Source organism: Notamacropus eugenii, chromosome 4, assembly GCF_028372415.1.
Source record: "Notamacropus eugenii isolate mMacEug1 chromosome 4, mMacEug1.pri_v2, whole genome shotgun sequence".
NCBI classification, from domain to species: domain Eukaryota; kingdom Metazoa; phylum Chordata; class Mammalia; order Diprotodontia; family Macropodidae; genus Notamacropus; species Notamacropus eugenii.
This window is the reverse complement of record NC_092875.1, coordinates 2,352,324-2,366,561: the sequence shown is the minus strand read 5'-3', so window position 1 is coordinate 2,366,561 and position 14,238 is coordinate 2,352,324. Positions and strand designations below refer to the sequence as shown.

Sequence of the window (14,238 nt, the reverse complement as noted above, 5' to 3'; positions counted from 1 at the left end):
CAATTATTAGATTGCCTATTGAACAGAAAAGGTAAATGACAAATGTTGAAGGACATATAGGGGTAATGAGACATTAATGTACTATTGGTGGAATTCTGAATTGATTCAACCATTCTGTAAAGCAATATGGAACTATGCCCAAAGGGCTATAAAAGCATGCATGCCCTTTGACCTATCAATACCACTACTAGCTCTCTATCAAATGAGGCAAAAAACGAAAAAGAAGAGGACCTATATGTACAAAAATATTTATAGCAGCTCTTTTCTGGAGGGAAAGAATTAGAAATTGAGGCAATGCCTATGCACTGGGGGATGGCTGAACAAGTTGTGGTATGTAATTATGATGGAATAAGATTGTACTACAAGATATGATGAGCAGGATTCTCAGAAAAACCTGGAAAGATTTTCATGGGCTGATACAAAGTAAAATGTACTGGGTAAGAAATAACAGCGGCATTGTGAGATGATCAGCTGTGAATGACTTAGCTATTTTCAGCAATACAACAACCCATGACAACTCTGAAAGACTTAGGATGGAAAATGCTCTCCATCCCCAGAGAAAGAATTGATGGTGTCTGAATACAGACTGAAAGATTCTTTTTTAGAAAACTATTTTTCATGAGTTTTTTGTCTGTTTTCTTTCATAACATGATTATTATGGATATGTGTTGCATGACTACACATGTGTAACCTCTATGGAATTGCTTGCCTTCTCAATAATGGGGGAAGGGAGTAAAGATGGGAGAGTATTAAGCACTCAAAATTTGAAAAATGTTAAAAATTGTTTTTACTGGGGGAAAATAAAATACTAAATTGTTTTTTTTTAAAGGAGAGTAGAATTGGGGAGGAAATAGTCAAAATCAAATGAAAGTAATAGCTAGACTTTATGCAGCACTTTTTATGTATCATACACTGTAGAAGTATTGTTTTATTTTATCTTCATGAGAAGCCTAAGAATTTGGTGTTCTTATTTTCCCCATTTTACAGATAAAACAACTAAGGCAAACAGAAGTCTTGTAATTACCCTAAAGTGACAGGGCTAACAAGTTTCTGACGGGAATGGAACTCACATCTTCCTGATTTGAGGCCCAGAATTCTATTCGATGCAACATCCGTTGCATTCTGATTTTTAAGAAAAATAGGGTGAAAATGCTCAGTCATGGATAAGGTGGTAAATGCAAGGAGAATTTGACAAGATTCTGCTGAGGGATGAAAAGTCATTCTTTTTTAACTCTAACCAGTCAAAATCAATAGTTAATTACTCTTTAAAAGATTTCTTTTTCTCTTGGCTCAACGCAACTACTACATTAACTGACAAATGTACTTTAAGGTCAATTACAAATATTGATTTGGGTTTTTTTTTTATTAGTAGTATTTATATATAAAAGAACATTTAAAGGAATAGAATTTCTTCAGACATAACTTTGTGTTTTCTATCACTGGCAAACTAGCTACAATTTTACTGAAACTACTGAATGACTAATTGATGTTGCCAACCAAGAATTTTGAAAAGCTGCTAGATGGAAGGTGGTGGAGTAAAAGCAGGGACTTGTTTGAACTCTCCCTCAAACCCCTCCATATACCTGTAAAAACTGACTCTAAATAAATTCCAGAGCATCAGAATCCACAAAATGACAGAGTGAAACAAATCTCCACCCCAAGACAACCTGGAAGGTCAACAGGAAAACATCCTGCTAAGACAGATTTCTCTTACTTTGCCCTCCTTGGATCTGGGTTGCAGTCCTGGATGGTGGTCCTGGGGTGAGGAGGAATTCTGGCATAGTAGAGCTTGTGGTGGCTGTGGAGAGGGAATCCTCCTCACAGTTCCAAGGCTGAAAACAGTGCATGAGCTTATTCACAATCAGAGCACAGGCCAGGAGAGGAGTAAACACCTCTCCTTTGATCATACCACCTTAGAAGAACTGAAATTTTACAGGTGCCTGGAATTATCTCTGAAAACAGCTGTGCAAAATCCCTGAAACTTGGGACAGTATTCTTTCTACTCTGGAAGCAGACTCCTACCTTGACAAAGAGCTCAAAAGTCAAGTAAATGGCTGGGGAAGTAAGCAAACAACGTAAAAAAACCCTCAGACTACAAAATCTTACTTTGGTGACAAAGAAGGTCAAAGCATACAACTTAGAAGAAGACAACAAAGTCAAAGCTCCTGCATCAAAAGCCTCCAAGGAAAATATGAATGGGTCTTAGGCCCTGGAAGAGCTCAAAAAGGATTTTGAAAATCAAGCAAGATAAGTAGAGGAAAAATTGGGAAGAGAAATGAGAGTGATGCAGGAAAATCATGAAAAAAAATGAGCCAATGGCTTGCTAAATGATACTCCCCCCAATACTGAAGAAAATAATACCTTAAAAATAGACTAACCCAAATGGCAAAAGAGGTCCAAAAAGACAATGAGAAGACTGCCTTAAAAAGCAAAAGTAGCTAAATGGAAAAGCTCACTGAAGAAAATGATTCCTTAAAAATTAGAATGCAGCAAATGGAAGTTAATGACTTTATGAGAAATCAAGAAATTATAAAAACAGAAGCAAAGGAATGAAAAATAGAAGACAATGTGAAATATCTCACTGGAAAAAAAAACCTAGAAAATAGATGCAGGAGAGATGATTTTAAATTATTGGGCCATCTGAAAGCCATAATCAGAAAATAAAGTGCCTACACATCATCTTTCAAGAAATTATCAAGGAAAACTGCCCTGATATTCTTGAAGCAGAGAGGAAAATAGAAATGGAAAGAATCCATCAATTGCCTCCAGAAAGAGATCCCAAGAGAATAACTAGGAATATTGTATCCAGATTCCAGAATTCCTAGGTGAAGGTGAAAATATTGCAAGTAGCCAGAAAGAAACAATTATAGTATTGTGAAAATACAATGAGGATAGCACAAGATCTAGCAGCTTCTACATTAAGGGATCAGAGGGCTTGGAATATGATATTCCAGAGGTCAAAGAAGCTAAGGTTAAAGCCAAGAATCACCTACCCAACAAACCTGACTATAATCCTTAAGGGGGAAAAATGGGCACTCAGTGAGGTAGAGGACTTTCAAGCATTCTTGATGAAAAGACCAGAGCTGAATAGAAAATTTGACTTTCAAATACAAGAATCAAGAGAAGCATTAAAAGGTAAACAGGAAAGAGAAATCATAAGTGACTTATTAAAATTGAACTGTTTGCATTCCTTCATGGAAAGATAATATTTGTAACTCATGAGAATTTTCTCAGTATTAGGGTAGTTGGAGGGAATATATACATACATACATATACACATATGTATATGTATAGACAGATGGCACAGGGTGAGTTGAATATGAAAGGATGATAATCTAAAAATAAATTTAAGGGGTGAGAGAGGAATATATTGAGAGAAGAAGAAAGGGAGAGATAGAATGAGGTAAGTTATCTCACATAAAAGAGGTGAAAGGGAACGAGTGAATCATCACATTTGACTTAAGGAAGAAATAACATGCACACTCAATTGAGTATCTTGCCCTACAGGAAAGTAGGGCAGAAGGGGAAAAGAGGAGGGGATGATAGGAGGGAGAACAGATTGGGGGAGGGGTAGTCAGAAGCAAACACTTTTGAAAAGGGACAAGGTCAAAGGAAAAAATAGAATAAATGGAGGTGGGATAGGATGGAGGGAAATATAGTTACTCTCTTACAACATCACTGTTATGGAAGTGTTTTGCATGACTGCACATGTATAACCTATATTGAATTGTATGCCTTCTCAGCGAGGGTGGGTGGGGAAGGAAGAAGGGAGGGAATTTGGAAAAAGTTTTAAAAACAAATGTTAAAATTGTTTTTACATGCGGTTTGGAGATAAGATATACAGGCAATGGGATATGGAAATCTATCTTGCCATGCAAGAAAGTAAGGAGGAAGAGTATTGGGGGTGTGTGATAGAAGGGAGGGCAGACTGGGGAAAGGGGTAATTGAAATGCACAATGTCTTGGGATGGCTAGAGAGGAGAAAACATGGAACTCAAAATCTTGTGGAAATGAATGTTGAAAACTAAAAATAAATAAGTTATTATTTTTTTTTAAAGAAAAGCTACTGGATGGAAAAAGAGTAACGTAAACAAAGGAGAAGTTCAAATTAGAAAACAACCTTAGCATTTCAGTGGTCTTTAATGGTTTTATAGCAAAGTTATGGTGGTCCATGAGGGTTTCATGATGTCCTCTATTCTACATGCCTAGTAATCATGGTTTTCCAATAGCCTGCTCTCACTGCTGCAAGAATGCAAACTCAAGTGAGATCTTAATCTGGTGATTTCAGATTTGATGAGATGTGAATACAAGGTAACACATGAATGAAAGAACTACTCAGGTGCAGTGATAGACAGCCACTGAGGATCTTTGCATGCCTGTGATCATTTGCACATGAACATCCACCCTTCTAAGAAGTTTGGAAACAATTGGATGTCAACTTGAAAAACTGAAAGAATGTGTTTCACCTAGAAGCAGTCAGAGTTTGAGGTACTCACCACATGATCGGCAAAAGCCATGTCTTCCTGACCGCGCTAGCTTGGAATCACTGCAGAAGTAACACTGTTAAGGTTGAAACCTGCACATACTTGTCCCAGAGGAAGAATTTCTTTGTAACCACATTGGAAAATTATTTACTGCATAAGGTGACACTGACAAATTTTTAGCTCAAACTTCTTGGACCATTGTCACAATCCTTGAAAGGATTTGTGCACCTGAAAAGGGGAAAGGGAGCAAGAGGACCAATGATGAAGCATTGTAAAGCCAATCACATCAGCACATCTGAAGACTGCTGCTGTGAATGATTTTAAGGGTCTCATTGCATAGTGTAATGAACTCTATTTATTTAGCAATAAACTAAACATTGTTCAATAAAGTAAAGCATAACATAACAACATCCTTAAGCAAAACATGTCATCTAATACATACATGTGTCCCATAACACTCAGTATGTCATATGGCACATAGCATATGTCATTGCATTCCCAAAGTCAGGGGGTCCCAGGCTAGGGTCTTCCCTGGCATGATGTATCCTTAAGGGGTAGCAGAAAATGCTACACCTTCCCCCCCACCCCAGATCACTGAAAGAGCAATCTAATTAATCAGTACACTGTGTCCAAGTAAAGTCCTCTCTCATCTTAACTCAAGGCTGACTTCCAAACCCTATGGCTCCATCCTCTGTGGACTGACCACTCCCAGCTCTTGTCTGGCAGCTCTCTGCTCCTGCTCCTTGTCTCGGCTCACAGGGACTGTTCTACTCCAAACTCTTCCTGCTTCTTCCTGACAGCAGGTTCCAGGGGCTCTTGCCTGCAGCTTCTGTTTCTATGAAAACAAGGTTTAACAGGGCTGTAACAATATTTATACACATTACCAGCACCATCATCTCAATTCACTCATAAAGACCAACAGACAACACAGATCAACAGACAGCACCAACATCACAAACATTCTATTAGGCCTCCCCACAAGCAAGTTCCCCTAGCCTGCTAATGGTCACTTCTCTCTCGGTTGTGCTTCTCTCTCTGCTTCTCTCAGTTGTGCTTCTGACTGCTCTCTCTATAATATATATACTTTTTCTAATCAAAGACTCTTGATTGATTCAATCAAAGGCACTTAATTGGCTACAACTGCAGCAGCAAAAGATCATACTTTGCTTGCTGTTACAAGCATGCTGTCCACTTTTGTAGAAATGGATGATAAACTCAAATTCCTGTATCAGACATATATTTTCAGATATGGGTAATGCCATGCATTCTTTTCATTGTGTATCTTAGAAGGAGTTTACTTTTATTGAGTACATAAATTTAATTATAATTTAAAAAAGATAAATAAATAGCTATCTAAAAAAATTAATGGTTCAGAACAAAATCTCTTCTGTCTCAGGGAAATACAAAAAGAAGTGTTTATAGTCTGTATGTGACCTCAGATAATGCAACAGGAAAAATAAGTTTGAAAATGATCCCCAGAGAAATTAGGTTGTACTTGCAAGCAGTCTAGATCATGAAATATTTTGAATACTTAGTATATGTGCACCAAATGGCATTGTATCTATGAAGAATGGATTGAAAGTCCAGACAATGAAAGGAAAAGGGAAATATTGATGTGGAGATAAATTGTTGAGTACTGTGGACATAGCATGACCTTTCAGAGTTTAAATTCTAGTCTTAGCCATTGGGATTTGGGTCAAATCACTCAGCCATTCTGAGCTCATGGGCTGAGTTGTAAATGTGATAAGAATGATGGCTCTGCTAGTGTCACAAATTTGTTGTGAAGATCCAGTATGATTACGTGTGAAGTTCTTTGTAAATTAAATCATCCTTGAAATGTGAAGTAAAGGTATTTTAAATGATTACTTCTGCCCTTTTAAGTTTTTTCTCTTTGAGGAAATAGAAAGTAACTGAGTTTATGTTCTAACAGTGGAACAAAGGTATGTGTGTGTGTGTGTGTGTGTGTGATTTCTGTATTTTTCATTGTTTTTTTTTTTTTCCCCAGAAGGAGTGATCAGGCTGGAAATGAAGGAAACTACTATAGAGCTAAGCCTTTCTGTGGAAAAACCTCATGAGGCAAGACTGATGAGTGATGGTCCCTCTGACTTCAATTGGAGAGAAATCTGTGCAACAAATGAGAGAATCCACACTGGAGAGAAACCTTATGAATGTAATCAATGTGGAAAGGCTTTTACAAGGAAGTCTGGTTTTATTTTGCATCAGAGAATCCACACTGCAAATAAAGAGTATAAATGTAACCCATGTGGAAAGATGTTTACATGCGAAAGCAGTCTTGTTCAACATCAGAGAACCCATACTGGAGGGAAACTTTATGACTGTAATCAATGTGGAAAGGCTTTTAGGGGAAGGAGAGGTCTCACTGTACATCAGAGAATCCACATTGGAGAGAAGTCATATGACTGTAATCAATGTAGAAAGGCCTTTAAAAAGAGAGATCATCTTATTTTACATCAGAGAACCCACACTGGAGAGAAACCTTATGAATGTAAACAGTGTGGAAAGACTTTTACATGGAAGGATAGTCTAGTTCAACATCAGAGAACCCACACTGGAGAGAAACCTTATGAATGTAATCAATGTGGAAAGGCTTTTAAGTGGTCTACCAATCTTACTGTACATCAGAGAATTCACACTGGTGAGACACCTTATGAATGCAATCAATGTGGAAAGGTTTTTAAATGGTGTACCAGTCTTACTCTACATCAGAGGAAACACAATGGGGAGAAACCTTTTCAATGTAATCATTGTGGAAAGGCTTTTAGGGAAAGTCGGGCTCTTGCTCTACATCAGAGTATCCACACGGGAGAGAGACCTCATGACTGTAATCAGTGTGGAAAAGCTTTTAAAAAAAAGGCTCAACTTAATGTACACCAGAGAACCCACAATGGAGAGAAACCTTATAAATGTAATCATTGTGGAAAGACTTTTAAATGGTGGAACAGTCTTACTCTACATCAGAGCATACACACTGGAGAGAAACTGTATGATTGTAATCAGTGTGGAAAGACTTATATACAGAAGGCCAGTCTTGTTCAACATCAAAGAATCCACACTGGAGAGAAACCTTATAAATGTAATCAATGTGGAAAGACTTTTAGATGTAGGAAAAGTATTCCTTTACATCAGAGAATCCACACTGGAGAGAAACCTTATAAATGTAATCAGTGTGGAAAGACTTATAAATGGTGGAACAGTTTGACTCTACATCAGAGAATACACACTGGAGAGAACCTATATGAATGTAATCAATGTGGAAAGACTTATAGACGGAAGGTCAGTCTTGTTCAACATCAGAGAATGCATGGTGGAGAAAAACCTTATAAGTGTAATCAATGTGGAAAGACTTATACATGGAAGGACAGTCTTGTTCAACATCAGAGAATCCACACTGGAGAGAAACCTTTTAAATGTAATCAATGTGGAAAGACTTTCAGATGTAGGAAGAGTATTGGTGAACATCAGAGGATCCACACTGGAGAAAAACCATATGAATGTAATCAATGCGGAAAGGCTTTTACATGGAAGGATGGTCTTATTCAACATCAGAGAATCCACACTGGAGAGAAACCTTATGAATGTAATCAATGTGGAAAGGCCTTTAAGTGGTGTACCACTCTTACTGTACATCAGAGAATCCACACTGGAGAGACACCTTATGAATGCACTCAATGTGGAAAAGCTTTTAAATGGTATACTAGTCTAATTCTGCATCAGAAAATCCACGAAGGAGAAAAAACTTATGACTGTCATTAATGTGGAAAGAATTTTAGAGAAAGTAAAGCTCTTACTCAGCATCAGAGAATCCACACTGGAGAGAAACCTTAGGAATGTAACCAATATAGAAAAGCTTTTACATGGATGGACTGTCTTACCCAACATTAAGTATATAAATTGGAAAGTGTCACAGGACTAGCAAGTTTATGACATAGGATCAGAACACATGTCTTTGGTTTGAGGCCCAGCATTCTATCTACTACACCACCAGTTGTATTATGATTTTTAAAGACAGCATGGTGAAAATGCTTACTCTTGGATGAGGTGGAAAATGGAAGGAGAATTTGACAAGCTTGTGCTGAGGGATGGAAAATTCATTTTTTAAAACTCTCTAAGTAGTCGAAATGAATTGCTAATTACTGTAACAAAGGATTCTTTTTCTATTGGCTTATGTGAAATACTACGATAAATGACAATTGTACTTCAGTGTCAACTGCACATAATGATTTAATTTTTTTATTATTAATGTTTCTATGCAAAACAACTTTTGAAAGGATAGAATTTCTTCATACATAACTATTTTCTACCATTGGTAAACTGACCACATTTCCAGTGAAACTCTACTGAATGACTAACAGTCTAACCCATGTTGCCAACTAATTTCTTCCAGCAGCAGCAAGAAAAAAGAAGATTAGGCAGAAATTCAAATTAGAAAACAACGTTAGCATTTTAGCGGTCTGCTTTTGTAGCAAAGCTGTGGTGGTCTTTCATGATTTCATGATGACCTGTACTGTGCATGCCTAGTGATCATGGTTTTCCAATAGCTTGCTCTCACTGCTGCAAAAATGCAAACCCAAGTGAAATCTTGTTCTGGTGATTTGGGGTTTGATGAGATGTGATTACAAGGCAACACATGAATGAAAGAACTACTCAGGTGCAGTGATAGACAGCCACTGAGGGTCTTTGCGTGCCTGTGATCATTTTCACCTGGATGTCTAGCCCTCCTGAAAGTCTGGAACCAATTTGATGTCAGGGTGAGAAGTTGAAAGAATATGTTGCACATAGTCAGAAGTAGTCAGAGTTTGAGGTACTCACTGCATGATCGGCAAAAGCCATGGATTCGTGATCATGATAGTTTTGAATCACTGTGGGAAAGCCACTGTTAAGATTGAGATATGCATATGCTTGACGTCCCAGAGGATAAATAATGTTGTAACCAAATTGGACAATTATTTACTGCTTAAGGTGCCACTGATAAATTTTTAGTTCAAATCCTTTGTACTGTTGTCTCAATTCTTAAAGGGGTTTGTGAACCTCTAAAGAGGAAGGGGTGCAAGAGGATCAATAGTGAAGCATGCTGTCCAGTTCTTTAGAAAGGGATGATGAACTTAAAATCCTGTATCAGATACATGTTTTCAGGCAAGGGAAATCCATGCATTTTTAAAATTGTGTTTTTTTAGAGTAATTTTAATTTTATTTTAGTGAACAGAAGTATTTAAAGATTTTTTTTTCAAAAGAAATAAGTAATGACTTTCTGAAAAAATTAATGGGAAAAGACAGAATCACAGGATTCAGAGAAATGCAAAAATGTGTTCATATTATACATGTGACCTCAGATAATGCAACAAAAAATAAATAAATAAATGGGGGCAGAGCCAGGATGGCAGAGTAGAAGCAGAGACTTGCTGGTGCTCTTCCCCCAAGCCCAGCCAAATGGCTGTAAAAAATGGCTAAACAAATTCTGGAGCTGTAGAACCCAGAGAATGACAGAGGGAAGCAAATCTTCAGTCCAAGGAAACCTACAAGATTGATGGGAAGTGTCTATTGCGCCATGCTGGGAGCAGGGAAGTGCAGCATAGGATGTGCCAGCAAAGATAAGACCTGAGCTGGCTGAGGGGAAATTAAATCTCTGGAACCTGTGGCAGCTTCCAGACTTCAAAACCCCAAAATGGGAAGGTCAGTGGAAAAAACCTGTCTGACCTGTGTGAGAGAGTAGAGAGGCCTGGCCAGGGCAATGGAAGGGGAGTCAGAGTCTGTGGTAGCCTCAGCAGCAGCAGGTGTTTCTGGAGCTCTATGTCCATAGATTATGGGGGCATCGAGCAGCTGACAGTACATCCCTCACCCCACCCCCACTAGAAGCAGAGAACTACCTTGACAAAGAGCTCAAAGTCAAGTAATTGACTGGGGAAATGAGCAAAAACAAGGAAAAAAATCAAAGCCAATGAGGAGAAGAATGCCTTGAAAAGCTTAATTGGCCAGATGAAAAAGGAGGTCCAAAGGTTCACTGAAAAACATAATGCCTTAAACATTAGAATGGAGCAGATGGAAACTAATGACTTCATGAAAAATTAAGAAATTATCAAACAAAAGCAAAGGAATGAAAAAGTAGGAGACTGTGAAATATCTCACTGGAAAATAGATCCAGGAGAGACAATTTAAAAATTATTGGACTAACTGAAAACCATGATCAAAAAAAGAGCCTAGACATCATCTTTCAAGAAATTATCAAGGAAAACTGCCCTGACATTCTAGAACCAGAGAGTAAAATAGATATTGGAAGAATCCACCAATCACCTCTTGAAAGAGATCTCAAAAGGAAAACTCCTAGGTATATTGTAGCCAAATTCCACAGCTCCTAGGTTAAGGAGAAAATATTGCAAGCATCCAGAAAGAAATAGTTTGAGTACTGCAGAAACACAATCAGGATAACACAATATCTGGCAGCTTCTACCTTAAGAGATCAGAGGGCTTGAAATATGATATTCCAGAGGTCACAGTAGCTTGGATTAAAACTAAGAATCACTTGCCCAGCAAAACTAAGTTTAATGCTTCAGGAGAAAAAAAATGGTGATTTAGTGAAATGGAGGACTTAAAAGCATTCCTGATGAAAAGACCCAAGCTGAATAGAAAATTTGGCTTTGAAACACAAGAACTGAGAGAAGCATGAAAAGATAAACATGAAAGAGAAATCATAAGGGACTTACTAAAGTTGAACTCTTTACGTTCCTACATGGAAACATAATATTTGTAACTTATGAGACCTTTCTCAATATTAGGATAGTTGGAGGAAATATGTGTGTGTGTGTGTGTGTGTGTGTACAACTTCAAAAGAAATTATCTCAGCACCTGCTACAAATCACTTTGTATCAAGGAAACACATTCTCTACCTTTGAATTTCCTGATTCAGTTCTAGGCCATCTGTTGTTCTCTACCCAGCTAGGATAATGCCATTCCTGGAAATATTGTCTCTGATATTTTTGTACAATTACAGGAAATTTGTTATCTATCATTAGTTATTTCTGCAAGATCCAAGTGGAAAGTATCAACATTTTTACCCACATTTTAGACTTTCAAGCAATCACATTGTTCCTACCTCCATGTTGCTGTCAGTCCTTTAACCATTTATATTGCTTTCTCTACCTACCATCTTCTGTTCTTTGTTCTACTTTTTTCTTGAAATTTTTTTATTGAAAAAAAGTCATTCAAATATTAATATGTGAAAAAATGTACAAACACTTGAGTAAGATAACGACAAAAGAAAGTGTGTGTGTGTTTGTTTGTTAACATCTTCAAAGTTCCTTGTCAAAATGTACCCCTGGTGCCTCTTAAAAACATAAAGGGCAAGTTCAAAAAACCTGGTGTTGAACAAAACTGCCTCTCCTTCTCCAGGACTTTGAGCTCAATGGCAAAGCCATGTTCCCTCTTTATTTGTAAATTCATGTGAACAAATAAACTGCTAGTGCTCTGATTTGTGAACCTCAGTTGACTCGATTTTCCCTGTTATAATTACTCCTTGTTGTCTTGAGACCATCACTGCACTCTCTCCTGAAGGAAGGCTTTAGTAAGTAATATCTATTTATGGAAACCATTGTCATCAAATTTGACCTGATTGTCTAGAGGCCATCATGACAGTCTCACCTGATTTGCTGTTCAGTCATTTCAGTCATATCTGACTCTTTGTGACTCCATTTTGGATTGCTTTTTTTCATGGCATAGTTCCTGGATTGGTTTGTTATTTCCTTCTCCAGTTTATTTCACAGGTGAGGAAACTGAGGCAAACAGGGTTAAGTGACTTGGCCAGGTTTGTACACCTAGTAAATTTCTGTGGATGGATTTGAACTCATGAAGTTGTGTCTTCCTGATTCTAAGCCCAGTGCTCTGCACTATAGCATCAGTTAGCTGCCCTTAGTCTCACCTTAGAGGATACTTTAAGCTGAGAGAACATTTTTTGTTGTTGAGTCATTCACATGTGTCCAACTCTTTGTGACCCTATGGACCAGAGCAGACCAGGCCCATATATCCTCCGCTATCTCCCAAAGTCTGTCCAAGTTGATGTTCCTAGTTTCCATTGACATTATCCATCTCATACTCTGCTTTCCCTTTCTCCTTTTTCCTTCTATCTTTCCCAACATTAGGGTCTTTTCTAAAGAATCTCTTGTTCTCATTATGTGGCCAAAGTCTTTCAGCTTCAGTGTTTGATCGTCCAGAAAATGGGATGAATTAATTTCTTTAAGTCTTGACTGATGTCACCTTTTTGTTGTCCACAGGACTCTCAAAAGTTTTCTCCAGCACCACAATTTGTTGATTCTGTGGTGCTTGCCTTTCCTCATATTGACAGCAATATATTGGAAGACCCATAGCTTTGATTATCTGGATTATTTTTGGCAAGGTGATATCTTTATTGTTTTTTACTATACTGTTCAGGTTTGCCATGACTTTCCTTTGAAGGAGGAGGTATCTCTTAATTTCATGGCTGCAGTCACCATCTGCAGTGATCTTTGAGCCGAAGGGTATCAAATATCACTTTGCATCCATCTCCCTCTGGTTTCCAAGAAGTAATGGGACCAGTTGTCAATATCTTAAAATACATATGTGTATGTGTGTGTGTATTCTTTCAAGACAACTATTTAACAGTTTTTGTTTTATGTAATAAAAAAGCACTTTCTTAACATAGTACAATAAAAAGATGGTGTACGTGCAACTGCAAATCTACTGTGCACAAGTTGCTTTTCCTTTCAAATATACAGCAAAATTGTTATGTAATTTTTTTTTTACTCTTCCCTCCTCCCCCCAACCTAGAAATTGCTACCATTAGGCACAAATAATGTGTGTGTGTGTGTGTGTGTGTGTGTGTGTGTGTGTTAAGTTATTCCATACATCTATTTATCAGTTCTTTCTCTGGATACAGATAATATTTATCTTCATATGTCCTCCTTTATAGCAAAATAACTCCTTTCCTCAAAGTAATTCTTAACACAATATTTCTGTTACTATAAACACTGTTCTCATGGTTCTGCTCATTTCCCTCTTCTGAACTGCATGAAAATATTTTCATGTTTTTCTAAAATCTTGAGGTCAGCATTTCATATAAGACATTGCAATCTTATACCTCAGTTTGTTCAACCGTTCCCCAATTGCATCTCTGTGGTTTCCAGTTCTTTGCTAGTGCAAACATTTTAGAACATGTAGGCTCTCTTCCTTTGTCCCTAATCATGTTTCCAAGTAGACCAAGTATTGGGGTGGCAACATAATTCCAGATTGCTTTCCAAAATGTTTGGGTCATTTTACAATTCCACCAACAATGAATTTGTGTCCCAGTTTTTCCATTTTTCTCCAACATTTCTCACTTTCTCCTTCTACCATTTGGGTTTGTATCTTTTTGTTTGTAGTTCCTGAACATATTTCCATTCTTATTTCATTGTGGAATGAAAGGATGTATTATTTCTGCCTTTTTACATTTGTTAGCAGTTTCTCCTTGCCCTTGTGGTTTTCAAAGAAGTTCCATGTGTTGGAATGATATATGCATAGTCCTGTCATATCTTTCAACTCTAGTTTCCCCAGAAATGTTCTTCTCTCTCCTGCTTTCATCTCATTCTACATGGATTCCATCTCATTTTTCCCCCTCAGTTTCCCCTTTCTCTTTTCCCCTTCAATTAATCCTGTTCAGTAGTTTTTGAATGACATCCATTTTTATTCCCCATTTGAACAAGGATTTCTCTCCCTCTTTTTATTGTCCATCT

The 14,238-nt window shown here is 37.5% G+C and overlaps 1 protein-coding gene across 1 annotated transcript in view; it reads left to right on the top strand.

The window, feature by feature from the left end:
- LOC140498795 (uncharacterized) overlaps positions 1-14,238 on the top strand; it is a 63,078-nt gene that overhangs the window by 17,216 nt on the left and 31,624 nt on the right. Inside the window, 1 exon segment of the mRNA XM_072599581.1 lies at positions 6,489-8,328. Within this exon segment, the coding sequence (XP_072455682.1) occupies positions 6,489-8,328 (1,840 nt within the window).